Source organism: Scomber japonicus, chromosome 8 (genome assembly GCF_027409825.1).
Source record: "Scomber japonicus isolate fScoJap1 chromosome 8, fScoJap1.pri, whole genome shotgun sequence".
In the NCBI taxonomy this organism is placed as follows: Eukaryota; Metazoa; Chordata; class Actinopteri; order Scombriformes; family Scombridae; genus Scomber; species Scomber japonicus.
The window spans coordinates 27580050-27607492 of NC_070585.1; the positions used below are offsets into that span (position 1 = coordinate 27580050).

The following is a 27443-nucleotide window of genomic DNA, read 5'->3' on the forward strand; positions in this document are numbered from 1 at the left end:
TATACTTTGTCGCACCCATCATAGTTTTTATCTTAGCTAGCTGCTTTTAATGTAGGCTAACGGGCAAGAAAACAAAGTATTATGATTGGGTGGGCCTGAATGCCAAGTGGGTGGGTCCAGGCTGATGTATCAGATTAAATGCAGGGGAAAGCATACAGGAAGTAGCCCAGAAACCCTGAAAAAAGGGAGGAGCACTTAGAGACAGCCCAGCTCCTGTTCCACCTGATCCCAGTTCTTCATTTCGCTGGTGGTGTCCTTTGGGTTCATGGTAAGAAGGAGGCTCCACTCGGCCATCAACAGAGGGGCCACGCAGACCCTCAAAGACATGGGTGGAAGATGACATTTGCGTCATGTGGTGTGGACCCTTACGTGCCATGCCAGATAGCATAAATAGGCCTTAATTTATTTATGTTTCAGTTCACCCTTCAGTATTGAAAGGGAGGGGGGGGGGGGTATATATTAGCTCATCTTACAGGTAGACCACCCCATGAAACACAGGACTGACTCAAGTTTAGCAGTCAAAAATTCTCAGAGGCTTTAGAAATTTCAAACTTATCAGGAAACACATGTGAAGTTTATTTATTGATATACATTATATGACACACTGAAATCCTGTTGGATAGAGTCATATATGCAACTATTTTCATTGGTTCCTCGAGAGGTAATTTTGATGACTCAATAGCAAAAATCTTTCTTCTTGTATATTCTAGCTTTGCCGCTAACTTTTTAATTAGCATTGCTAAAATAACACTTGGAAACACATTGAGCTTAATTACTTCATCATGCACCTTTATCAGGCATGTCCAAACTATTCCATAAAGGGCCATGTGCCTGCAGGTTTTGGTTCCAACCAATTAAGAGCACACATGATTTGACTGATCAACTGTCTGAAGCCTGAGATCAGTTGATTAATTGAGTCACGCCTGGTGTGCTGCTGCTTGGTTGGAATGAAAACCTGCAGCCACATGGCCCTTTATGGAATAGTTTGGACATGCCTGATTTATATAGCAACGATGGAAGAAAAGACTGTCCAGAAAGACTTGAGCACGTAACAATGAACAGTTCTGCAAGCTTTAGGCTCATGGTTTTTGATTTTGTATGTGTGGACTTGCCACTATAGGATCACAAGAACAAAACTCCAATAAAACAGAATTATGAGACTGATCTCTCTTCTCTTTCCTATCCAGGAGGGTCACTCAGGTCAGCTGTTGATCCTGGGGGCCACAAACCGACCCCACGCCCTTGACCCTGCACTGCGTCGACCGGGACGCTTTGACAAGGAGCTAGAGGTGCGTATTACCAGCTAATGCAACATAGTGGGTGGTAAGGTGGTCCTAATACTTAAAAAGACTTTCCTATATCAGACAGGTTAAAGGTTCCTTCCCTGTTACGCCCATCAGCTGACATGTGTTTTCATTCAAGACCCTACTACTCGCTCATCGTGAGTTGGTCTGGTAAAAATTGTCAGACAAGCGCTTAAAATGTAAATATCGGAAGATGTTTGTTTACCATCAATAACAAACGAACCCACAGCTGAAAATATTTGCCAACTTTCTCAAAGTACTTCATCCCTTTATGGTTTGGGGTTCCTTCTCGGCTTCTGCCACAATTTCTATGTAAATAAAATGTTGCGTTGTATAACCTGTTCCGTTGTGATTTTATGATGGCAGGTGGGAGTTCCTGGTGCTACAGAGCGTGCAGATATTTTGCACAAGCAGCTGAGTTCGGTACCATGCAGCGCCACCACTGAGGAGATGACGCAGCTGGCCGACACCGCTCATGGATACGTAGGAGCAGACCTCGCAGCTGTTTGCAAAGAAGCAGGCAAGTAAACACTGTCCAACTATCATATAGAAAGTCAAAGTTCAGTCTACCCAGTTTTAGGGACCAGATACATACTCTTGATACACTGGATTTGAACATGGTATATCTATATCATGGGCTATCTTCATATTTTTCTGACACGGTTTGGCTTCATCACATATTAGATAAATAACAAAAAAGCAAAAAAAGTCTCCAGAATTAAAAATCAAATACCAGAAATATTAGTAACATGAGTTTTGAACATCAAAAGTCACACCTTAGATTTCAAAGTACCTTTTTAAAGAAGCAGCAAAATTATTATCTCAAAACATTTTATCTTTAATAATTTTACTGTTTACTAATGTAAACTTTAGTTACTCTGATTACTTAAAAAAATGACCCTCCTGTTGTCCTTGAGTCAAGGGAAGAAGAGGGAAGGACGGAAGGAAAGGAGGGAGGAAGGAAGGAAAGAAGGAGGGAAGGAAAGGAAAGAAGGAAGAAAGAAAGGAGGGAGGAAGGAAGGAAGGAATGAATGAAGGAAGGAAAGGAGGGAGGAAGGACGGAGGAAAGAAGGAAGGAAGGACGGAAGGAAGGAAGGAAGAGGAAAGTAGGGAGGAAGGACGGAGGAAAGGAGGGAGACAGGAAAAGAAGAAGGGAGGAAGGAAGGACAGAAGGAAGGAATAAATGGGGTTGGAGGAAGGAAAGAAAAAGGGAAGGAGGGAGGAACAGTCAAAACAAATTTGACCCGGGAGGACGACATGAAGGTTAAATACATTCAGGCTGCTAGCTACTAGCTGCTGAGGCTAACTCTACCTACTGCTCACTGTGTTTGTGTCAGTTTTATGTCATAACTTGTGTCCTGTAAAGTGATGACAGTGAATCATTTAGAGTTCAGAGACTGACAGAGATCCCAGTTTGTCAAAAAAGGGTAAAAAAACATGAGAAAAAATGGAAGATAGGCTCTGAAATGAAGAGCAATGGATGAAAGACAGCAGCAAAGTAGAGCAAGGAGAGAAGGTTCTATATGAAAGTCACCTGATTATAAAATATGATAGGATTTTGAGTACATAAAGTCTCTCTCTCTCTCTCTCTCTCTCTCTCTCTCTCTCTCTCTCTCTCTCTCTCTCAGTCTCTCTCTCTCTCTCAGTCTCTCTCTCTCTCTCTCTGACAAATAACAGAGAACTTTACTTTAACCTCTATCTCAAAACCACTCTTGACTGCTGATAGAGCCTTTTCTAAGGTCATGATGGATTGTAATAAAGTCATGAAATCTGGATCATAAAAAAAGCCACTGAAACCATGATGAACATCCACAGCAACTTAGACCTTTTGTGAAACATCAGGGCTGCTCTTTGCTTTGATTCCCTCTCTGCGATTCCCGAAACCAGCATGATTCTTGAAACCAAAACAAAGTCGCCCAAAAATGCTCTCCATCTTTTTAGTAGTCTGGTTTTGCCTTGTGGGCTCAGGCATCCAACCAACAAACAAACAACATTCAAATAACAGACCGTTATTTAACTTTAAGCACATTTTACGACTTATATCATCTTCCTTCCATGTCTTGACCTCGCCTCTGCTTGTAATACTTTGCCCAAACCGCACTTCCTACTAACTTATTTCTTCCAAAATGAGTTTTTAACAGTTTTTTTTCTGACATGCCTGCAGCTCGTTTGAACACAGAGGGTCAACCTTCCTTTGATATACGCCAAAGAGGAAGTTTGGGAGTTTCTGTGGTATTCAGATCCCAGTGACTAAAACCACTGAAACCACCATTTGTTGTGAAATATCTCTGCCCCCTCACCCCAATGCCTCAGACCAATTCACCTCACATAAAAATGCATCCCGAGGACAAGCTTCTATATATGTGTGTATCTGCATGCGCTTGATTGTGGGTGTGTGTGTGATTGTATGAACGCATGCACATTTGTTTTTCTGTGTGTGTGTGTGTGTGTGTGACCCCACATGCCTCCTGGGTGGTCTCAGCGTCTGGGGTACGTGGCATATTGCATTTCCAGCTGAGGAGGGAGCTGGGGCTGCTGTGCGGAAGCACTCTGGCGAGGAGCGTGATTTACTGTCCGCAGAGGGCCAGGCGTGACTGGCAATGCTTTCTGAGAAACCTCCTCGCGCCCCGGAGGGAGACAACAACCTCCCCAACCCTTGCTTCCACTAAAATCTCAAAACCAAAATCACTAGACAAACACAGGCCTTCTTAAGTACGCCACAGGAGAACAGATTCAAATTTTTGCATGTTAGGCTTCTTTCTGTCTTTATTTCTTTCTGCTCTCATCTTCACTTCTTCCTTCTGTTAGAAAGTCTCGGAATGAAAAACAAACACAAAATGAAGTGAAATAAAAGACATATATCAAGTCTTGTCAATTGTTTTCACAAATCTTCTGGCATCTACAAGTCGTGGCATTAAAGTTTAACCTAATATCTATTATCTATCATTAGTCTCACTCCTCATATTGTGACTTGTACTTTTAAATTCCATAAACATATGAATCAACATGATTTTGTGTCATCACTGGTGTGGAGTTGCATAACTAACTCATCACATATCAAAGACGAGTTGTTGAACTGAGGGATACTGAGCAAAATGCAGGCTTATTGTTCATGAGAAGTTTTTAGCTATCAATCTGAACCATCTCAGCTGTTTACGTGCCTATCTTTGCTATCTGTGCAGCAAATTGTAAAATACTGTGTTGAGCTGCTCTATTTGTTTTATAATCCAGTTCATCAGGGTTCAGTCAAGTTCACTGGAACTTTTATATAGTTTTCACCTTCAACTCTCTGCAGAGTTTACAGTCATTGTTGCACTGCTCATATATCATTTATCATTTTTCCTCCATTTTTTTTGTTTTTTATCAGCAGATTGCATCATAAATTACCAAGTGTAGCTGGCTCTGATAGTTTAACTTTGGATCGGGTTCTCATGTGGAAAACAAATATCTGGATTTCTAAAGCTCCATTGCTACAGATAATCTTATCAAATCTTTAATCTCGCCATCCTCTCCTTTATTCGCAAAGAACCATTTAGAAAACATTTGCGTAATGTTAGCACACTTCATGTTTTTTTTCTGTAGGTCACAAATTTGAACCTTTTTTTATTTTTTATTATTTTTTACTGTGAAAGCTTGTGTCAGTACTTGAAATGTTTGTGAGGAAAGAGAAACATCACTCCGCAGCTGCAGCTGGTCTCTGTGTTTTTGTTGTCCTACAAGACCAAAAAGCGTGGCGACTCTTCAACTTAATGCTTTTCACATCAACTTTTATCAAACTCGCATCTCTTAAAAATGAAAAGTTGTAAATAGAGTTTGACTTATGGGTGATAGATCCATCCACACGGAGCCCCCATACCCCTACACATCACTTGCATGCACATAAATAGACACATACAGTTACACAACACACACACACACACACACACACACACGTGTACCCGCAAGCTAATATCTGTTTTTTCCTTCTTTGCTTTCATTGAAAAGGAACAAAAGCAGAAGAGGCACAAAAACACATCAAGTAGGAACAGCAGTTGTTTCCTTCTGCTGCTCAGGTAACAATGAGCTGCTGCGGGAACGTACGCTCCGACGCACCACTTCCTGACAAATAAAGATGGGGGGGACGACATCACGGTGGCGGTGACACGCTCTGGTCACGCACAAGATCCCCACCTTGCACAGCTGCAGAAAAGCATGCACACATATACACGTATGACTTGGATTTGAGATGCACACACACACAAGAAGCAAGTTGCTGTGGGGGTTTCACTTCCTGCCTCGAATACAATACCAACCTCCTTATAGATCAGAGAATAGGCATTTTTTAAATCAATCCTTCATCTCTCGAGCAGGGGCATTTACAAGGTCGCGGGTTGGTGTTCTGTGTATGTTTGTGAGCGTGTGTGTGTGTGTGTGTGTGTGTGTGTGTGTGTGTGTGTGTGTGTGTTAGTGTGCATATGAACGGATGGAAATCTTGATGTCATAAGGGGAAGTTGTTGTTTGTCCAGTCGGAGTTGTACCGAAACCCAGAAACAACTTCTTGACAACAGATGTGTTATATAATCGGCACATAATTACAGTTGATCACGGTATCGGCCAGTTTTGAATGCAATGTAATGCAAGAGCACACTCATACCAGATCTATTAGACTGTTTCACTGAGGTCACGTCGTATCCCTTTTAAGGCCACGGAGAGCACAACGTATAAAGTAAATCATGTGCACTGGCCGAGGGAATCCAGGTTGAACGCCCTGATTTTTAAACCTGGAGAGAAAATAACTGGAATGCAACTCAGGATTGAGAAGGCCTTATCAAGTTAACTGACTGTTGTAGACATAGGTACACCCATTTTTTTTTTTAAACTTACTGTATATATTTATTAATGTTTCTTCTTCTACTTTCTTATCTTTTCAACACAGAAGTTGGGAGCCACTGCTCTACATAACCTCAGAATTTAAGTCAAAACATATTTTTAGTGAACTAAAAAATAGTCAAAACTGATTGATAAAGGTGGAGATGCTTAGAAAATAGTGTTTGCAGTGGTACAAATGAAAACTACAATCTGATTTTTAGTACATAAATGCATTAAAATATTGCTTCATTGCTCATTACTGCAGCAGAAAAGGTCAATCTACAGAAACTCAACTGTGGTGACCCTGAACGAGGACCTCTAGTGGGAAAATATCATATTGCTGGAGCAGAGAATCTAAAAGATGAAAGCTGCTTGCTGAACTGATACAACCCAAGTGCTTTGTTCAGCTTTTTTTCTTTTTTTTGTGCACGATTTAGCCCGCAAAGACATTTTTTTATGTCAGTTTTATCTTTCTAACTTTTCAATCAGTGTGTCTGGATTTTACACATCCAGCAGACAAACTAGACACAACAATTAAACCACATCACTATGTCAGTCCGTGCAGTTGTGAATGCTGACCTTCAATCAAACTCGTTCCCTCCCTCTGAACTTTTTCTGTCTGAGTGTCTGAAGTGGACATGGCTTTCATCACGCTTTCTTACAGGCTGACAGATTCATGTACACATGAAGATGATCTGCTGGACTGTGTTAGTCACAGTAGAAAAAAAATGTACAGCCTGCACGTTAGTAACTCTATTTATAAATCTTTTTCTCCCCCCCTGACAGTGTTTCTGTTGTATCTGATGTAGCTCCTCGTCATGTCGCTGTGACTGGGCTTTATGTCAGACGTGTGTCAGCATGCACACTGTTACTGGATAGCGTGATACAGATCGAGTCATTGTAGAAGTCCCATGTTTTATAGCTGGCTGACTGTAGCGCTGCTGAACTGTGGCTTCCACGTGCGATCCAGTCGAGCAGTTGAAATTTCGGTTTCCTTTCATCTGTCGGAAAGGTGCAAAGAACTAGTCTGACAGTTTTCATATGTGATGAAGTAACAAGTACCAGAACTCAGGCCTCTTTGTACATTTTGTGTTTTAATGATTGATTTAAGAAGTCAAAAAAATTAGTATAAGACCTGAGCAGAACTTGTTGTCTTTATCAATGACACACAGGACATTTGTCACTTAAAGCTTTGTACAAAAAGCTACAATCAAAGAAATCCCAGTGCAGGCTGATCATTTAGGGAAGACAAGTAAGTTAAATATGAAGATGAGAAAAAGCAGTAGCAGTTTGTGAAGAAGATGTGTGTTAAGATTAGCAGACTTACACTGATCCAACCCTTTGGGGGGAAACAAGGTTACAACTGGCTGTTACAGAACATTTCGTTGTATTTTGCATAATCTTTTCTGCACTAGATCACTAAAATGATTTCCTCTCACACAACCACATAGGTGCTGATTTCTTCTGATCCTTCCCCCCCCCCCCCCCCGCTCCACAAATGTTTCATTGACCCTGTTCCCAGCTCGGAGCAGATTATACAAAACAGCTTTTCATAATGAATCCCTCTAGGTGCTTTGTGTGGTATTGGCAGCTATCATGTGGTCTCGTGGAGCCTCGTAGACTCTGGGCGTCTTTCTGTCGTCTTGTTGGCGTTCAACTGATCTCGGTGCTAGCAGATGACTCATTTCCACAGTCTAAACAGTGCAAATTGTGTGTGTGAGTGCACGTGTTTGTGTGAGTGTGTATGCGTGTGCGTGCTTGTTTGGTTTGTGCCACATCCGGACACACTGTTTACAAGCCTCTCTAAACAGGGGAAGCCCACTGGAACAAAAAGGGCCAGTAAAATTGATTATGTGGAATAATAAACATACAACTCTGCATTGTGTCAGCTGAAAGCTTTTTGGTTACCCTGTTATTTGATGGCGAAGATCAGGCTCGATATTTAACATCCAGTCTTTCAACTTAACTAAATGGCCTAAATGATTTACTCAGTAAATGTGCAAAGTGATTTGGTAAACACACGCTTAGTGAAAATCCCCCAAACCTAAATAGTCAGTACTTGAGCGGTTTTAATCCAAACTATTGATCTTCCTGGCCATCAAAGAGGATACGGCAGGAAATGAGGCCCAGAGGTTACTCCACTGTGTAGGAACGAGCAGGAAAAATGGCGTCAAAAATGAGCAGAGTTTCGTATGTTTGACATAAATTCTGCACTGGAAGACTAAATGGCCCAACCAGTGCTAAATGCTCGCTGATGTTTACAGCGGCAGCCTTGCCTTATAAAGCGCTTTTCCCAACTCGTTTGTCCTTTTAAAGACACTTCAGGAATTTCAGGACAGGTCACATAAATATCAGTCGGATCAGCATGTGAAGTTTATTTGAGGCCTCTGTTTATAAAATCCGGAAATGTGCTGCTTGTACTCCTTAACCCCGGCACTTACCTTTAGTCAGTGACAGCTGTGTGTGTGTGTCTGTGTGTCTGTGTGTCTGTGTGTCTGTGTGTGTGTCTGTGTCTGTGTGTGTGCACGTGTGTCTGTGTGTCTTATGTACCATTTACTGTATGTGTGTGTGTACGTCTGCACACGTTTTCTGCGTGTTCGGAGTATGGGAGCACGTGTATTTGTCTTTGGTGTGTGTGTGTGTGTGTGTGTGTGTGTGTGTGCACTTAAAGAGGCACATATTATTGCGGTGTTTCAGCTCCAGGAACAGATGTTGGGTATTGTAAATACAGGTGCAAAGAGTGCTCCGGAAGCCCCGACGAGTAATGAAAACGTTCCTGTGGTTTTGTAATGGTGTAATGCCCAAAGTATTTCACAATTCATCTGAGGACAGCGTCGCCGGAGAGCTGCGGCTTGAGGTTGTTCGACGCACCGCTACACAATGCAACATATTACACAGCCCTGACTCTTCCCTGTTGAAATGTGGAATGTACTATTGAAGTGCAGATGGACTCCTTTTGACACACCTTCCTCATCACTCTGTGGGTGATGAGCTGCTGTCTCTGACAATGAACCTCTGTGAGGAGTTAGAAGTCTTCTACTGTGACTTTTAACCTCTGCACATATCCCACCTTATTTTTTTCTTCCTCCTGAGTCTCAAATGATGCAGTCACATGCATGAAACCGACTTTTATTATGTTTTCATACATAACACAGCTGCACAGTGCATATGATGTTTTGTACAGTGCCCTATTGTATTTTGAATAACAGTGGATAGAAAGGTGTTAGCGCGGATTATTGCGTGACTCATACTGGATTTTTGAGACATGGAAATTAGAGGACAGCTTTTTACAGCCCGACATAACTCCTCTCACAACACATAGACGTAGCAAGTAAAAGTGCTGCTTTGTTGTATCTTCTCCTCTCGTGTTATTTTTCAATTAACAGAGTTCAGTGAGATTTCTGACTTGTATTTGACATGGGAGTATCTGGAGAAAACAAGTACGGTTTTAGAAATGCGTCAGGCTGACACATTCTGATTCATCAGAAAATGCTCGGATCAGCCCTGAACCCGATCCAAAGGACCAGCTTGAGTTATCAGTCTTGCTGTTGAGCATTACTTCAACAGATGCTCATATTTCAAATGTGCAGAATTATGGCTGTATGCTTTTGTGAAAGGCAACCACACAACTCCAGAAGGTTGCGTTTCAGCATTTGCCCAACACATGTCAATGATATAAAAGCTGATATATGGACCACTGAGGCTTATTGAAACTTATTGTTGATATTTTCATCAAAGCCTGCGAATATTTGAGGATTCATGTGTTTGATAAAACATCTTGTTACTTGTGGTGTCATCACAGGTTCAAGTATCTGTTAGTATGATGTTTTCTATTCAGGCTCTTTTCACCACCAAAGGCAAATTTGGTGCAAGGGTCAGCGAAGGTGATTCCTGAAGTGATGGCCTTCATTTAAGGAGGAAGAGGTCTTTTTAGACCCACATAATTAAGACCACCTCTGTTGAAGAACCACAAATAACTCATTCCAGGCCAGCCTCAACTCTGTGAAATTAGTTCTTCCCTCTCTTCCATACCTAGTTTGGGCCCTGGTGTGATGTTTTGCAAATGTGCATTCTTGTACATTTAGGGGGCCCCTTTTTCTCTCAATTCCCACTAGATCTCTGGCGAATACGAAGCATTCTGGAAAGGAGGAATGCAAAAAAGAAAGAACTAAGAAAATGAGTCCACATAAGGTTCAGATTAAATTGTGTTGTGTTCCCTCTTTTTTTTTTTTTTTTTTTTTTTTCCTCCTCCCTTCCCATCGGATGTTTTCATAACTAAACCAAATGTGTGCTCGGAGTCAGCCAAGAGCAGTCAGGAGAGAGAATCCCTGAAGCAAAATGTTAAAGTCACATCGTTGAATCAAGTTTCCGCTGCCCTCCGGGCGTCCAGGCTTGACTGAAGCTCTGTGGCTTATGAACCCCATTTCCCCTCCGTTCAGGCTGTTTCTCTGCGAGGCTTGTCATTACTGCTGGCAAAGTGCTAGATTCACCGTAGACAGTTTGAGAAGATTCAGGGTGAAACATTTGTCAAACATTTGTCAGCTGCGTTTTTCAGTCAGCAGAGCTTGTATGCAGCTGTACTATTGACTATACCCTTTAAACTAGCTGTCAGTCTGTATATATAATACAAGAAAAATTCAAGTCAACTTTTGGTCCTGGATGGAGGATCAGGATCCAGATATTAAACCTCAGCAGAAATGCAGAGTTACTCAGAGTTACACTTAATGCTCCAAAACTCTTCAAATAGTTCTGCATATAAAAGCCATAAAAGCAAAGTTTTGACCCTCAGAACACATCATATATCGCCCTTGTAAAATGCTATCAATGCAAAATGTTTTACTTATCAAACTGCATGTGTTTTTCACAAGTGGTTGTAGATTTAACTTTTTTCTCTTTTAAATTTTGATTATAGGAGTGTGTGTCCTTGACGTTCAGAAAGGTTACTCTTCATCAGACGTTAAACATTTCAGTTCATGCTGTGTAGACTTTTGATTGTATTTAGATTTGTACATGTAGAAATGAGAAAACCCACTGAAAGCTCATGAATGGGTAGATGTATCTATGGATAATAAAAAAGAAAGAAATGGTTCTTCCCTTGTGGGCCTTCTTCAGCTGTTCACAAGTGTCTTTTATCTTTTAAAACAAGAACAAAAACACAGCAGTTTTTCCCCTATTCCATCGTCCTCTCGGCACCGAAGGAGGCGGTGGCCTCCACCTTCACAGGGCAGGCAGCTGATGGTTTGGGGTTAGTGCATATGGTGTTGTGGCTGGTGCTCCTCATCTCCCTCCTCGCCCCAGCTTCCTTCCACATCCTGTCCTGTCCTGCCTAGTCCCTTCTACTTGGACCAGATGTTTTTGTGCAGTCTGAGTGGCGGCAGTCTGAAGCATTAACACAGATGAAGAGCTAAAGCGTCAGCCAGGTGGAATGATGTGGATGCTTAGACCTCTGGGGATCGAGAGCGAGGAGGAGGGTGGGTGGACGGAGATAGAAAGTGAAAGAACGAGAGAAAGACATCATGCACCGGGGAGCCTGGACTGGGGAACACATTGACCTCCGCTTGACGTGCTCATGGAAGACAAACCTCCTTGCATTCATTGTGTTTCTCCATCTCTTCTTCTCTTCTCCCCCCCCCTCTCTCACTCCCTCTCTGTCTCTCTCTGTCTGTCCCTCGCCTAGTCGGACGGGTCCTGGAAAATATAAACAGGATGCAGTCTTGTCTGATCGTAAATCCCCTCTCGTCTGCTCCCTGGCCCCCAGCCCTGGACCACGTCCGTTCCCCTCCAGCCCTCGCCACCCCAACTCCCACCCAGCCCCCCCTTTTAGCTCAGAAAAGGAAGCCAAGAGTTTATGTGTGTGTGTTTGTGTGATGTGTGCACATGTGCATTGGGAATGATTGTGTCTAATATAGTGTTACCCTACTGTAGGGTTGGAAACGTGGTTGTGGGCCGGTTCTGTAACTACTAATCATTGCCCACGAGACCTGTCCTCCCACCTGTAGGGGTTAAATCCTCACAGCTGGATGCAAGCTGATGTACACATGGCTGCTTACACCTCTATTTTTTTCTTTTCTCACACATTCTTTTGTGTCTGTTTAGTAATGATTGAATACAATATTGCAACCAGACTTACCTGTGGACCCTTTTACTCTCTAATGTGACTCTGAGGAAATTGCAAGCAGTTGGTGCACTTGGCTCATGTTCTCACCAATCGTGCAGATGTTTGGAGACATTTGCAGATTTATGAGCAACATATCAAGCTTTTGATTAGATTTTGGAAACCCTCATTAGAAATACTGCAACGTCTCCTTGAACAATACACAAATCTGAAAGATCATCCTCTTCAGTGTCAGTGAGGAAGCACTCCTGAAAGAGGGCCTTAATCAATCTTCATTTCCCTTCCTGATAACAACTCAAGTGGTTGTTGAAACAAAATTCCTTTGACAGGAAGGTCACTGGTTTGAATCTGCATAGAACTGGAAGGAGAAAAAGAAGTCATGGGTATCTTTTTACCACCGTAAAAACCCCATTTCAAAGACAAACATGATATCTTCAGCTGGGGTTGCTATGGAGTCTAAAATGATGAATGCATTTTATATTTGACTGCTAACTGTAAGCTATGCATGCATCATATAGTTGCATGCACAGATGACTCATCATAGTTGACGAAAGTTTGTATGCACACAGGCACTTTGTGACTTTGTATTGGAAATAATCTGCCTGCTCTGCCTTTTTACTGACAATACAGCTTCATGTACATTCAAGCCTGAGTATTGCCTCAATGCCAGTCTCCTAACACCCTGTATACTGAAAAATGAACAGTACATATGTTTTTTTAAACCCTGGATCTATAAAAATAATGCCTTACTCTTTACAACTCTATTAACGTGATAAAGAAAGTGCTTGCATGTTTTATAACCTCTCCTGTAAATAAATATCTTCTTTTTCAGTGACTTCTCTTTGTTTGTTTTGTATGGCTGCACTCAGTCATCACCTCACCATTTGTCTGAGCTGACTGTGCCCAGAACCTTTTTAATTCAAATCAGTTTCCTGTGACATCCTTTGCAAGGCGAAACAAAGGCTCAGTTTTGACACTGACACATCCGTGTTTGTTTTGCTGTCTTCTTTTTTGTTCAGAGGCTGAAGTCTCTGGAACTGAGGGTATTCAAACCTTAAGCGCTTCAATTACACTTCCCTTCCCTTCGGCCTACTCTCCTTTCTCCCCAATAATGCAGGCCCAATTATTTTCGCCATCAAAAGGGGAATTAGTGTTCATTTTGAGATGTGAGTTCACTAGGCGTGTATCACCACAGCGTGTACAAGCCTGAATGTTTTGAGTAAAAAGTTGGACTGGGTGCATGTGGGTTTGGGAAGAAAACCCTCAAGCCACAACTACACTAGCATTGCTTCTTTAGGCAAACAAACACCAGTTTCTTATCCCTCTTTATATTTAGGAGATATCTCAAATCACAGTCTTTAATCTCCCAAATGATTCACCTTCTCCCTCGTAACATTTAGGCCTAAATGTCTTTTAAAACAGAAATTAAACTTCTATGAACTTGGTTAAGACTGATCCCTTTTTTCCATCTCTTTAAGCTATGATATTGTTTCTTGGGAGTTGTAAATTTCATATTTTTGTGCTTGCCTGTCTTAAGCCTTCATACAGCATAACTTTGTCACAAAAAGTTAAAAATAAGAGACATTTAACAGGTTAAACCCTCTTTGTGCAGGTTTGCATGCACTACGGCGAGCATTGGGAAGTGTCCACCAACCATTGGACCAGCAGCTGATGGGGACAGTGACCGTCACCTTGCAGGACCTCCAGTGGGCCATGTCTGCTGTGAAGCCCAGTGCCATGAGGGAGGTTGCTATCGATGTCCCCAAGGTACAGTAAGCTCTGTCTGGCAATGCTCACTCTTTTTCCTCATTTGCTCAGGAAAGTCGACTTTAAACTCTAAACATGAAGTCTAATGTTCAGAATCTTCAGAAAATACTACCCTCTAGAACAGGAACATTTATTTGCATGAGGGAATGATGAGAGCTATATTAGAGGATCTACATTTACTCTCCGGTTCCTCCGTTTGAAATGTAGGTACGCATGGTTCTGAGTCCCAAAAATGGTTGCTGGTCACCTGGAAAACTGATATCTACAAGTGTGAAGGAAGAGGTGTCTGTATTTAGAGAGGTCAGGGCACAAAAGAAATGACATACAATCTTTCCAGTCCTAGAAAATGACATATCCTCCATCCTGCCAAAAAAAATGTGGCTTTATATTGTGCTCAGATAGACAACAGGAGTCAGTGAAGTGCAGCTGGACAGATGAAAGAAGTAAAGACGTTGTACTTATAGAACACCTTGCTGGCTCAGACATCACAGAGTGCTTCTCAATAAAAAGACAAATGCAACAGACAGGATGTGCAGACAAAATATGAAAGCGAAAAAATAAACAGACAGCAAGAGACAAGCCTCGACAGGTGTGTCTTAAAAAACGACAAGCGCAAAAAAAAATTATAATCCTTATCTTCACCTTAGAAATATTTCTCCATTTTATAAAAAAAAAATGGAAGAAGCTATTTAAGAGGAAAAAGACAATAAAATTACCATTTAAAAACATATCAAACATGTAAAACACTGATATATGAAAAGTCAAGGAGAAATCATGCATGAAAAAAAAGAAAGAAGAATCATTAAAAGACACATGCTCTCCAAAGACTCTCACAGCACATGCCTGCCCGGTTTATAGCATCATCTTTAATGACACAATCTGTATTGGATCCTGTGTTTGTAATCAGCATTAGTTATGTCTCAGTTGCACTCAACCTTGCAATGGCCCTGGTAGTAAGCCGACTGGTTTACATCATACAGTCTTGCTTCATTTAAAGCGCAGAACGAATTACCAAACAGCATCACCACTTGTCGCCACGAGGAAGAAACTAAAAGCTGCCGTAGCTCCCTTTTCTCCTCTAATACACATCCTGAAAATCCCTTAACTAAATTTTGGACCACTGACCACTGAATCACCAGTACTTTTAAAGATGGGGGTCAGGCTGAGAAAGAGTGGAAATGACCCCATGGCTATTTTACCCTCCACTGAAATGAAGATGAATTGCTTTGCTTTCAGCGGATGGAGGGAAAAAGAAAGAGAGAGAGCGAGCGAGGGAGGGAGGGGAGGGAGGGGAGGGAGAGATGAGAGGACAGTGGTGAGACTCCAGGATGTTTTGGAGTTTGCATGTGCAAGACATAACGGACAGGAAGAGGGCTAACATCATCCTCCACCGGTAATTGAAAGCAGATCGGGTCGCTGACGGTTCCTGCCAGCAACCAAAAAAAAAAAAAAAAAAAAAGAAAACGAGAGGAGGAGGAGAAGGAGAAGAAGAAGAAGAAGAAGAAACGTCCTTCCTATCCGTTCACCCTCCCCTCCTCTCTCTCTCCCTCCCTTCTTCTCTCTGCTACACTCTGCACTGAGCTCACCCAGAGACGTTCAGTCCTTGCGGCCGGTTCCTGGAAACAAGAGAGAGGAGTGAGTTTGAGTTTGGAATTTTTTTTTTTTTTTTTTATCCCCCTAGCGCAGCTCAGCTGAAAGGCCAGCCGCAGAGCCCCGGACTTGATTATATCCACATGAGTGCAAACATTTGTTTCTAATCCATTTTATATAAGAAACTTCCAGTGGTGCCGGATGAATACACGCCTCAAGTTCCTCGGAAACCTTCTCAAATCACGTATCTAGAGATTTCAGTTTTACAGATTATGCTTCTCAATTTACATGTAAATAAATTTAAAGTTCCTTCTTAATCCTTTGTTTATTTTGCAACAAGAGATTCTTCCTCTTTTTGACATCTTCTTGTTTACCCAGCATCTCTCTCTCTTTTTTTTTTTTCTTAAATAATCGTCTTCCACCGTGCAGTCTGGATTTAATATTTTCATTTGGCAGCTGTATAACAAGCCCATTTATTCCTCCTTTTAAACTTACTTCTCGTCTCTCTTGAGTTTTTTTTTTTTTTTTTTTTTTTGTCTGAGAAGTCCCCCACACCCTCCTTTCAACCCCATCAAAGGGCCAAAGCCTGAGAGGCCGCTTGTAAAGTTCAGAAAACAACAGTAAAAGATAATAACTGGGTCCCGTACAAAAAGGAAGGGAGGGAAGAAGAAGAAGAAGAAGAAGTAGAAGAAGGAGAGGGGGGGGGGGGGGGGGTAAAAACACAGTGCAGCGAGGTGTGAGTCAAAACATTGCCTTCTAATTCCACAGACGCTTCATTCATGACAAAAAGAAAGAAAAAAAAAACACCTTGCAATTAATGTAAGTTTATATTGTTATGTCTTACAATGCCTCCATTAAGTCTGCTGGAAACAAATGCAACAAACAAGGGGAAGATGAGAGAGTGAAGTGTTGAGTTGTATATGCGCTTCCTTTCCGGAAAGAGGTGAGTGATTGATTTGCCTTCAGGTGATTTAACACGTCTCAGGATGTTGTTGGTAAACTCAGTCGCTGGAGGCCTGTAAAGCCCCAAAACCACAATCTGGTTTTTAGAGAGTATGGATAGATTGCAAGTCATTCTGAGCATTTGATTTTATTTGTGTTCGGTGCCTGATGGGTGGGGTTTACCTAGAATCTCTCCATATGACCATATATATCAGATTAAAATGTGTTTACCACTCACTCCTTCATACCAACATACCATAAAATAAACACTATTCATATACTAAGGTGTGGTAGACCTGACATAGCGCATGTGTCAACCTTCATACAAGGCCTGTTAGTCCCATTAGAAAAGCCATTATCAGTGGTCCTGCATGTTATCGCCTGTTAAGTACAGACAATGCATCCTTTACATTAATGTTCCAAAGGACATGAGATCCACATAAGATACAGATTTCCTTCCTTATAGACTGCCAATACTTTTAATTGACTTCAGTCCAGTGTGAAAATCAACCTGCAGATTCCTGAAACTAGTTGGAGCCGGTAGGAATAAACAATTAGCCTACTCATTTTTAATTTTTAATGTTATTCTACAGTAATGCAGCTTTAATTATGGTAATTAAAACATTTTTGTGGTGCTTTTAATTAAACTTCAACATCTGAGATTAAAAGTTGAATCCTGATCTACAACTTTTTTTTTTTTTTTGTTTTGTTTGCTTTAAGATTTCTTCTTCTGGGTTTAATACTGCAGACATCATAGAGTACAACACTAAAGAGCATGTGAAGGGATTGCTGTACAGATGCAAACTCAACTAAAAGTTTAGATTCAGATCCTTGAATATTGCAACCACACCACAATAAAACAAAAAAAACTGATGATGTAGCATGTATAGACCATCCTAAACTCAAGGTCCACTTACTCACTTATTCTGGAGCTTCATCCTTCATCAACTGATACCCCTTTTCCACCGAGCTGGAGCCAGTGCTGGCTCGGAGCTAGTGCTAGAGCCAGTGCTCAGTTGGTGCTAATCTGAGCACCTCTTAGGAACCTGTTGCTTTTCCACCGGCAAGGTGCCACGCGATTACGTCACTGTATAACGTAGCCAGTGCGAGCCTTTGAAGCACTTCCATGATTCACCAGTGAGAGGCAGCAACATGGCACAAGGCATCTAGCCTGCCGGAAACGAAGAAGAAGAAGACAGCTCTGGCAAAAAAAATTATAAAAATAGTACTTTTAATCAACAAATCTTTAACCCTCTGTAAATGACAGTTAGCCACGCTAGTCAGCTACTGAACGTTAACCCCGCTAGTCTGCTAATAAACGAGTTTGGTTAGTTATATTTTCCCGTCGGTTCACAGTTAAGATTGATCCCTCATTGTGTCATGTTGTATGGTGAAAGATTTGCACCTGTATTATTCCAAAACCAGTTTAAACCAGGTTCCAAAGTAATTTTAATATAACACCATGAAACTTATCACAGTTTAGTTTAGCCTCATGAATACCACTGTACCATAACTTCAACCATAAAACCACTTCTGTTTCAAACCCCTTCTCTGCTTCTTTGCTTTTCTTCATTCTCCATCTGTCTCTTCACCCATCTTTCTCTCACTCACTTGTTCTGCCAGTTCTCTCTCTGTGAGTCTGTTTTGCTGTTGCTTTTATCTCACTCCTCTCTTTATTTCATTTCATTCCTCTCTGGCCATCCGAAAAAGTGTTCTGGTTCGTTCACCTGCTTCAAACCTATCTCTCTCATCTCTACAACACTCCTCTCTCTTTTCTCTCTCTCTCTGTTCCTCTTCTCCCTCCCTCCCTTCCACCTCCCCTCCATCCGCCCTTTCCTCTCTCTCGCTCGGCGCTGTCCATAAATTGTTCGGTATTTACAGTATGTGGCCAGACGCCAGGTTTCCATTAGGTGCTTCGTTCCCCGGAGACGGCGCCGGTGGCCTGGGATGTGTTACCTCTGAATGGAGAGCAGCGGGAGGGTAAGGGGGGGGGTGAGCATAAGAGCGAGAGAGAGAGAGAGAGAGAAGGAAGTCAAGAAGAGGAGAAGAGAGAGAGAGAAAGAGAGAGACGAGGAGCAGTATTTAAGGGAGAAAGAGAGAGATGGTGCGATAGTAAAAGGGCAAAGTGAGAGAGGTAAGTAAGGCAGTGAAGTACAGATAAGATATGTAATAAACAAAAACATGGGGGTAAAAGAAGGTAGATGAACACTATCTTTACTTCTAATTACTGTAAGTAACCAGGTTGCTGTTTGCTCTATGCAGTAATCTGATTAAGTCTGAAATAAAGGATTATTTTTATTCCAATTATCATCATTTAGTCTAAAAAATATCAGAAACAAGTTGCCCACTCACAAAGTTCCCAGTGCCCAAGGTGACAGCTTCAACACAAACCAAAATATATTCAACTGACAATCATACAGAATAAAGAAAAACTGCTCAACTGAGATGCTCCAACCAACACATTTTTGACTTTAAACAAACTTGTATTATTAATAATATAATGATATAATTGATATTAATTAGTTGTTGAACCACAGCTAGATATTTCCTGCTTAAAGGTGATGTCTTGGCATGCAACCAGTCTAATCAGACAGGGAAAGTACCAATGTGACAGCAGAGCGGTGAAATGAAAGTGAAGAACATTATGTGCAGTGATGCATCTTATTATTGAAAATCATTTAATCTGAAGTTCAACAAAAACAGAAACTAACACTAAGTAGAATCTGTAAGTAGAGCTGCAACTATCATTCAATTAAACTATTTGTAGATTGAAAGAAATCAAATTGCCAACTACTTTTTTATGGTTCTTTATTCTCAAATGTGATAATTTACCTTTTTATAGTACATTTAATAGTTTTGGGGTTTTGGACTGATGATTGGAATAAAAACAAGACATTCAATGGCATCATTTTGTGGTGTAGCAGATTGTGATGAGCATTTTTCATTGCAGTCAGATGGTAGATTAGCATTCATAATAAAAAAGAAACATTAGTTGCAACCATATGTGTAAATCTACTATATATTAGTCAGATTCAACATCTTAACTGGCCTCTACTATGACTTCTGCATGAACTTTGAATACAGATTTTACAGTGACCAGATTACTGCAATGCATGCAAAAGGCATGATGGTCTGATTTCCTGTGCAACCTGATTCCCAGTTTGTCAGTTGTCTGGCTTCTTGTGTCCATGTAAATATACTCAACAGAAGGGCCAAGTGAGAGAAGAAAGAAAAGTTGAAGTAGATAGAGATAGCACACAGACAAGAAACAGAAAGACAGGGTGAAAGAAAAGGTCAGAAGGTAGATTTAAAAAAAAAAAAAAAAAAAAGATAGAGATGGCGTGCAGGAAAAAAAAAGAAGAAAGATTGGGAGATGCAGAGGAGGAGAAAGAAGGGTTTGATTGGAACGGAGCTAAAAAAAAAAGTGCGTAAGGGAGGGAAGAAAGGATGGGTAATGAAGAAAGAGTCAGGGAGGATGAGAGTGGAGGTTTGAAAGGTTTTGGATGAGTTTTTTTTTTCCTTTCTTATCTGTTTTATCTCCTCCGGTTGTTCACTGCCGGACGCTCTCCCTCCCTCTCTCCTTCCATCTGTCAGACAGACAGCTGTTGGGCGACTCCCTCTGTTGTTGTTCACTTCATCCAGAGTCTCCTGATTCAACCCGAGCCCCTCCGTTCCTCCATCTCCTTCCAAATATGCTTTTATATTTCATTCTGCTCTCTCTCTTCCCCCCACAAGCTCTTGTCATTAGTCTGGAAGAACACGCAGTTCTTCGCAATTTACTCAAAAAACCTTTCAGAAAGTGAAAAAAGGTCTTCTGTGTAGGTTACATGAGAACATCAGTGACATCAGCATGCAATCAGAGGTTGTTTGGTCTGTTGCATTTATTGTTGGCGATGCGTTTTGCATTTGAGCTGCCACAGATTAGAGCTGTATGAAACTTCAGAGGAACTAGAGTGGACCCGTGTTGACCATTTATTAGATTTTGGCCACTCAACAGTTGTCCACCTCTCCAGAGTAATACATATGATGCAGCTTGTTTCATTGCATGTTATTGTGTGATTGATGAATAACACGGAGCTTGACGCAGTTTAAATCAATTTGATCTACGACTTCTTCTCCTTCTTGTACAACTAAATCATCTTCCACTTCCTCTACTACTTCCAGTTCTTTTTTCTACTTTTAATTTCACTCTTCACTGTTACATTTTTTTTTCTTGTGCTTCTTCCTTCGTCCTTTACTTTTATATTAGTTATTGTTGATTATTATACTTAGCCAGTCTGTCTATATACATGAAAGTCAAAGTGGTGTCTCATAAATACTGAATACTTGTTATTACTCATGCATGAAAAAACAATCAAATTCCAATATATATTGAATATTAAGACACAGAAATTGTGATCAGCAGCTTCAATCAAACATAACTGGAGTTAAATTGGCTATAAAAAGCCCATTTTGGTTAAATTCATGTATCCTGGATGGCGAACACTTCCTGTATGTTACATGAAATACTGAGGTTTATGAGATATAGAATTGACTCAGTATTAGGGGGAAAAAAGAAGATCAAAGGGTCTTTAGAGGGAATCTGTCTTTCATATCTTATATTTTGACCAGTACGGTAATGTAATTGTAAAGACAGAGAAGAAAAAAAAAAGATTTCTGTTCTTCCGCTTATTAAAAAACATAGCTCTCAGTCTCCTGATTTTATTCTCATCCCTCCTTCCAGGTCCGCTGGTCAGACGTAGGCGGGATGGAGGAAGTGAAGCTGAAACTGAAGCAGGCTGTGGAGTGGCCTCTCAGGCACCCTGAGGCCTTCACACGCATGGGGATCCAGCCACCTAAAGGAGTCCTGCTCTACGGACCCCCAGGCTGCTCTAAAACCATGATAGCCAAGGCCCTGGCCAATGAAAGTGGGCTCAACTTCCTTGCTGTCAAAGTGAGTTTTCATTGACTCATAATCCCATTTTATTTTTCAGAGTGGCATCTTTTGTTTTCTTTGTCTAGACAAGATTTTAAAAATAATTCATTTTTTATGGGTTATAGTAGAGGATGAGTTCAAATCAAAGAAAGATTTGGAAACAAGGTTGTTTTCTTCCCAACTTTGATACATAAATATGATCAAATAATGCATTACAGCTGTGCCTGTTCATATCATACTCTGGTTGAGTGATCTGCCAAAAACTACATGAGACTGAAAAAAATCAGCAAATGGAGCTGTTCCAAAAACTCCCTCAACTAAACAAGATAAGACTTCAACTTACTTGTATTTTTTAGGTTCACTGATTGCGAAGATTCTTGTACATTTTCTGAAGTGATGCCATCATCTTGATCATTGATGATATGACTGATTCAATCTCATCTCACTGTTAAAGCCGTTTTAGCTCAACTTTTACCTCACATAATCAATAACCATGTGATCAAAAGAAAGAAAGTGATTTGGTATAAAGTAAACTTTTCATCTCTTCATATTAAAGGGTATTATAGTATAAGATCAAATTTAACAGTTAGCAGGATAAATGTAGTATCTATGGAAACACCTCTGTGTAACAGCTGGCTAATTGATGTGTCAGTGGGTTTTAAGAGTTTAATAACTATTTAGCATGTTAACACATATCAAAACCAAATTAAAATCACTCACATCACCCACGCAGTGTATCCGATGTGTCAGAGTGCTAGCGGATATGTTTCCCCGATGACCCGAGGGGGCGGTCTCACTGCTCCACTTCCTCTGCAGAGAGCTTCCTTGTCTGACCCTTGACCCTTTGTTTGTCCCCTCTCATTCATCACCCCATCCTCTCCGCCATCCCCCCCACTGTCACCCTCGCCCCCGCCCGTCGAGAACCGGCTGACGGAGATTGATTGATCATCTCGTTGAATTGTCGATCGGTGAATATTTTCAAAGCTGTTGCCATGTGAGACAGAACGCTGCGACAGAAGCTCTCAACTGGCTTCATTAAGCCAGCAGGAAGTGTCTGTGTGACTTTCAGGCCTATTTCTTTGTTCTTATTTAGCTATATAATGGTGTTAAATACACAGGGTCAAAGTTCCCGAGGGTTGTCTTCAGCCTCCAATTACATCTCCACTTTATTCTTGTGCAGATCAACTTTTGATTAACCATAAATGTCAATGGGAAATAAATTGAATGCAGATCTATTTAATCCTATATGGTGAAGTCTTAATGTGAACGACAATTAGATTAACACATTTTTATCATTAACAGGATGAGCTCCTTTTAGAAGCATCATCACATTTTCAATCAGGTCCGGAGAAGACATTACATTTCACAGATGCATGTACACCGGCTGTATTAGATTTCACTTTTTTACAAAGGTGACACAAAAGAGTTGTACAGTAATCTCACGCAGCAGTTTTTAAGTCATCAGGAAGAGTATCTGCTCAATGAAAAGGTTAAAAAACATCCTGTCCCTCCTGCTGAAAGCCTGCTCTCCAGCATCTGCAATAACAGTATCAGGTTTTTCCAGTGCAGCGGTTGCTTTGACATAGATACGTTATCCAGATTTAAATGTGGATACTTTAAGGCTCAGCCTGTTTCCTCTGTGTGAAAAAGCCCTATTATCATCTTGTCAATTTCGGTTTCCTCCCACTGCAGCCACTCAGACACACTCACATCCGCAGATGCATACGTGCACACAAACACACATTCAGTCACACACACACAAACACACACACACATACACAGCTCGTATCTCTACAGTGTCAGTGGTTTTAAACTCACCATGTCCGGCCCTTGGCTCTGCCATAGAGAGGAACCTGGGATTAATGAGTCAACCTCCACACTTACTGCGGGAGACAAAAGGGCTGGGAGTTAAGTGTCGTCTCCTCCGTCAGCCCAGAGGTGTTGAAAGGGTGGATTGCAGAGGGAGGAAGTTCTTTTGAGGGCTGAGTGGATGTTTATCTGCTTCTGAGCGACGGAGAAGAAGAGGGGAAGAGGGGAAGAAAGGCCTGGAAAGTTAGAAGACGACCCTAGTAATTGGAGAGAACTAGTTGTGCAAGTAGTGGTGGAGTGGTAGGTGTTTATGGCTGTATTTGAAGTAGAACACTACAACCATGCTAGGTGGCTCATTTTAAAGAATCAGTATACCTGTTTCCAGTTTTTGATCCACATGAAAACTGCAGGAAGTGCAAAATCTATTTTTCCTGTTTGGGTTGGCAGATATCATAAGCATGAATACACAATACTGACCTGTATTGTGTCATTAACTACATTAACTTTCACAAAGAACAGTCACAGAGAAAGTCAGAGAGATACTTCATCATTTTTGAAAAGCTTACATTTTCCTCTCTATACCAACATGCATTTTCAGATTCATCTACTCTGGAGAGAATTATTGAAAATTTAGTTTAAACTGTTTCAGTATGGACTCAATTTAGCTAGCTTAGTGTGGATGTAGTCTTCTATAATACATGCAGCATAGTCAAAGCAGCACATTAGCAGGGCAGCAAGAGCAGCTTCAGTTCTCCGTCAGTCTCTACACAGGAAGAGTTGAGGAGTGGTGCTGAGTGGAGGTCACCTGCATTTTGGCAGCGCTCACAGTCCAATATGCAGTTACTTCACTTATGCATGTAAAAAGGAAGCCAATACCCTTGAAGTGTTAAAATATATTTAGTGATGTCAAAGTGCAAGTGAAACACAAGCTGTTCTGCAGTAATATTGGCAACTACTGTATAATGATTAAATCAAAAGTGTCTGAAGTATATCCTGTATAGAGGGGCCTGTAGTAGAGTTACAAATTGTAGAAATTACATATTGTAACTACTAGTGAGGCTGGCAGTATATTCCAGTCACTCATGAAACACGTTATTTAAGTTCATAGCGAACACAGCTGTACACAAACTAAATCTGGTGCTTCATTTAAGTTACAAACCTACCATTTAGCTTCTGATAACATCTAACAATTGGATTTATAACATCTAACAATTGGATTTATTTGATTTGCAGCAGTAGCAGTAGTAATAGCAACAATGTTAGTAGCAGTAGAAGAAGTAGTGCAGTTTGTTGACATAGAGGGGACAGCTGTAGAGGACAGGGCTGCTTTAGTGACTGCACTGAGAAATGTCTTTGCCAACTGAAACGCAGATGTTGAATATAAACACTAACCAGTATATAGTGGACTGTGGACACTGGAACAGTACTGGCTAACTATACTATACACATGCATCATCAGTGTTGGAAAGTAATACATGTAACTGTAATCTGTTACAGTTACTGAGAAAAAATGTGTTTTTAAATGACGGTGACAGTGAAAATGTTGGTGATTACAAAAGGGGGTTACATCTGAAGTCCGGTCTTTATGGTTTTGTTCAGGAGGGTTTATTCCTCATTTTTTAATATTTAACTTGTTACTGAATATATATATATATATTGCTGTTTTTAATTCTTTCAATATTTTCTTTTAATATTTTGTAAGTAACTCTTATATGGAGCACACATGGTGTCACAGTACCAATTAACCCTTTAAGCCCATGCCAGACTTTTGACTTTTTTCATAAAATATCTTTTATATTCCAAAATCTAACAAACTAATGAATACATTTTCAAATGAGACATACATCTTCCTTTATAAGAAATGATCTCCTTTATAAATCATGTCAATATTCACGAAAAACAGCTGAACTTAGATTTTGGTGCTTAATGGGTACACTTACCCTAACAGCTGAAAACATTGGTTAGAAAAAAGTAATCAAATATAATAAGTTACATTACTCTCATTAAGTAATTGAAATAGTTACACTACTTATTACATTTTAAATAGAGTAAGTAGTAATCTGTTACATTTCCAAAGTAACCTTCTCAACCCTGTTCGTCATGTTGCACTTTATCTTGATTTTGAATTAATTTCAGGTTGTCGTCATGTCAAATTACAGACCAAATGTTGAACTTATATACCATTTTCATTTTTTAACAGGGGCCAGAATTACTGAACAAGTATGTTGGAGAGTCTGAAAGAGCCGTGAGAGAGGTATGTACATTAAACTTCCCTTAGCTGGTTATAACAATGAATAGTTTAAAAGGATTTATTATTATTGTAATTATCTTAATGGAAATCTATACAAGCTGACATTCTTTTAAAAGAGCACTTCCTCCCTACCCAACAGAAAAGTGTGCTTGTTCTCTGACTATTTTTAGTTGTTTACGTAATGAACAGATGAGCTGAGATGGAATTTACGACATTAACAAGTGCTGTATTTCCTGTGTATGTTTGTGCACTCTGCCAGCTGAGAACGATTCATCGCACAACCGCTAAAGATTTGTCCTGTTTTCCTCTCGTCCATTGTTGCTGACGCTGCTTGCAGGTGTTTCGGAAGGCGAGGGCCGTCTCTCCCGCCATCGTCTTCTTTGATGAGATTGACGCTCTCGCCAGTGAGAGAGGAAGGTACAGTGTGTTACTCTTCTTAATGGCATTGAAAGAAGGCTAGAATTAGAAATAAAAATAGATGCTGGGACACTGCACAATTAAAAGGTTACTGCCCACATGAGGCAATATGTATTTCCTCATGTGAGTAATTGTTCTGCTACTGTCCTATACTATGCTTACTATTTTCAGCTCTGTGGTCATCCATTGTCCAGTGATGACAAATGCATAGTCATTGCTGTGGCCTGCTTTAATTTACTGCCCCTAGATGGTGTCCCAGCATGCCTCTCACAAAGATTCACTTATGAATGGACGGCGCAAACATCCCAAAAAGTCTGCATGACTGCACTATCAAAGCTGACCACTCGGTTCCCATGGTGTCCTCTTGGACTTTTGCGGCTTTTTTTGCTACCAGCGAACACAGAGCACAGTCTTGTCCGGAGGCGCTTTAGTGGGATGGCACTGGGAACATCTGTGGCTTAAAGGAAAGAGGACGGGGGGGCGGACAGAGGACATAGACCGGAGGCGCACAAACACTTCATTGTGCCCTTCCACGGCAGATGGGGAAGGCCAAATATGCAGCATGTTTCCTGGTAAACCCGTTGATGAAACTAAATGTTGTAGGAAGGAGCACAGAAAGGCCATTGGGCTGGCCTTGTAAGCATTTCACTGTTGGCCTTTGGTCTGATGCTTCAAATTCAACACAGTGGAAAACACTAAAACACATTTTGGACCTTTGGATTTGTTAAACTTTCAAAATGAACTTGCAACTTACAAAATGATCACCTAATTGTGAACTTTCCCCTCATCTTTTAGGGAGGGTTTTTACATCTTTGAGCACATTATTTCGTAATAATGTGAACCGAATCAAATCGTCTTTTCCCAATCGAGAGAAAGAAAAATACTATTGAATGAAATCTCTAAATTAAAGAATCAAATTTCATCCAATTGCTCTTAAACCAAGTGACTCACACCATCCAGCAGCAACTTTTTTTTTTAAATACCTGGCCTCAGTTCCAGTTCCTCAGTTTGATAGATAGGGTGTTTTGCTGTTCTTTTTGGAATCTTACACCATATTTTATTTGGGCGGCTATTTCTCTCCCCGTCTATCTCATTAAATTTCCTCTTTCTCACTATTAAGCTTCATAAGCCAAGCCAGGCCGGATATTTTTCTAAAATGTTTTTGAAGGAACATGGAGCACATTTTTTTGTACTTTAATGTTCAGTGTAGTCTTGACTCGTTTTCAGTCTACTGGATACACAAACTCTATAGCCGCTCACAGATTTCCTTAGCTTTATTTTATTTATACAATTTAAACCTAAAGGGACAGTGCACATTAATAGACATCACTGTAAATGAGCCAGTGTAGCCATCTTGGGTCCCTGGGCTAATGTAAAGACAGATACAAAAGACAAAAAATACTGTACTGTAGAGTAGAGTCACAAACTTGATTGTCTTATAACTATTAATTTTTAAATGAACACTATGTGTTGCAGTCCTCCTCA

At 40.7% G+C, this 27443-nt stretch overlaps 1 protein-coding gene across 1 annotated transcript in view; it reads left to right on the plus strand.

Annotated features, from left to right (window-relative positions):
• spata5 (spermatogenesis associated 5) overlaps positions 1 to 27443 on the plus strand; it is a 117712-nt gene that overhangs the window by 8308 nt on the left and 81961 nt on the right. The window contains exons 9-14 of the mRNA XM_053323352.1: positions 1188 to 1289; positions 1671 to 1824; positions 13880 to 14034; positions 21290 to 21499; positions 25491 to 25544; positions 25879 to 25958. Of these exons, the coding sequence (XP_053179327.1) occupies positions 1188 to 1289; positions 1671 to 1824; positions 13880 to 14034; positions 21290 to 21499; positions 25491 to 25544; positions 25879 to 25958 (755 nt within the window). The remainder of the gene's footprint in view (positions 1 to 1187; positions 1290 to 1670; positions 1825 to 13879; positions 14035 to 21289; positions 21500 to 25490; positions 25545 to 25878; positions 25959 to 27443) is intronic.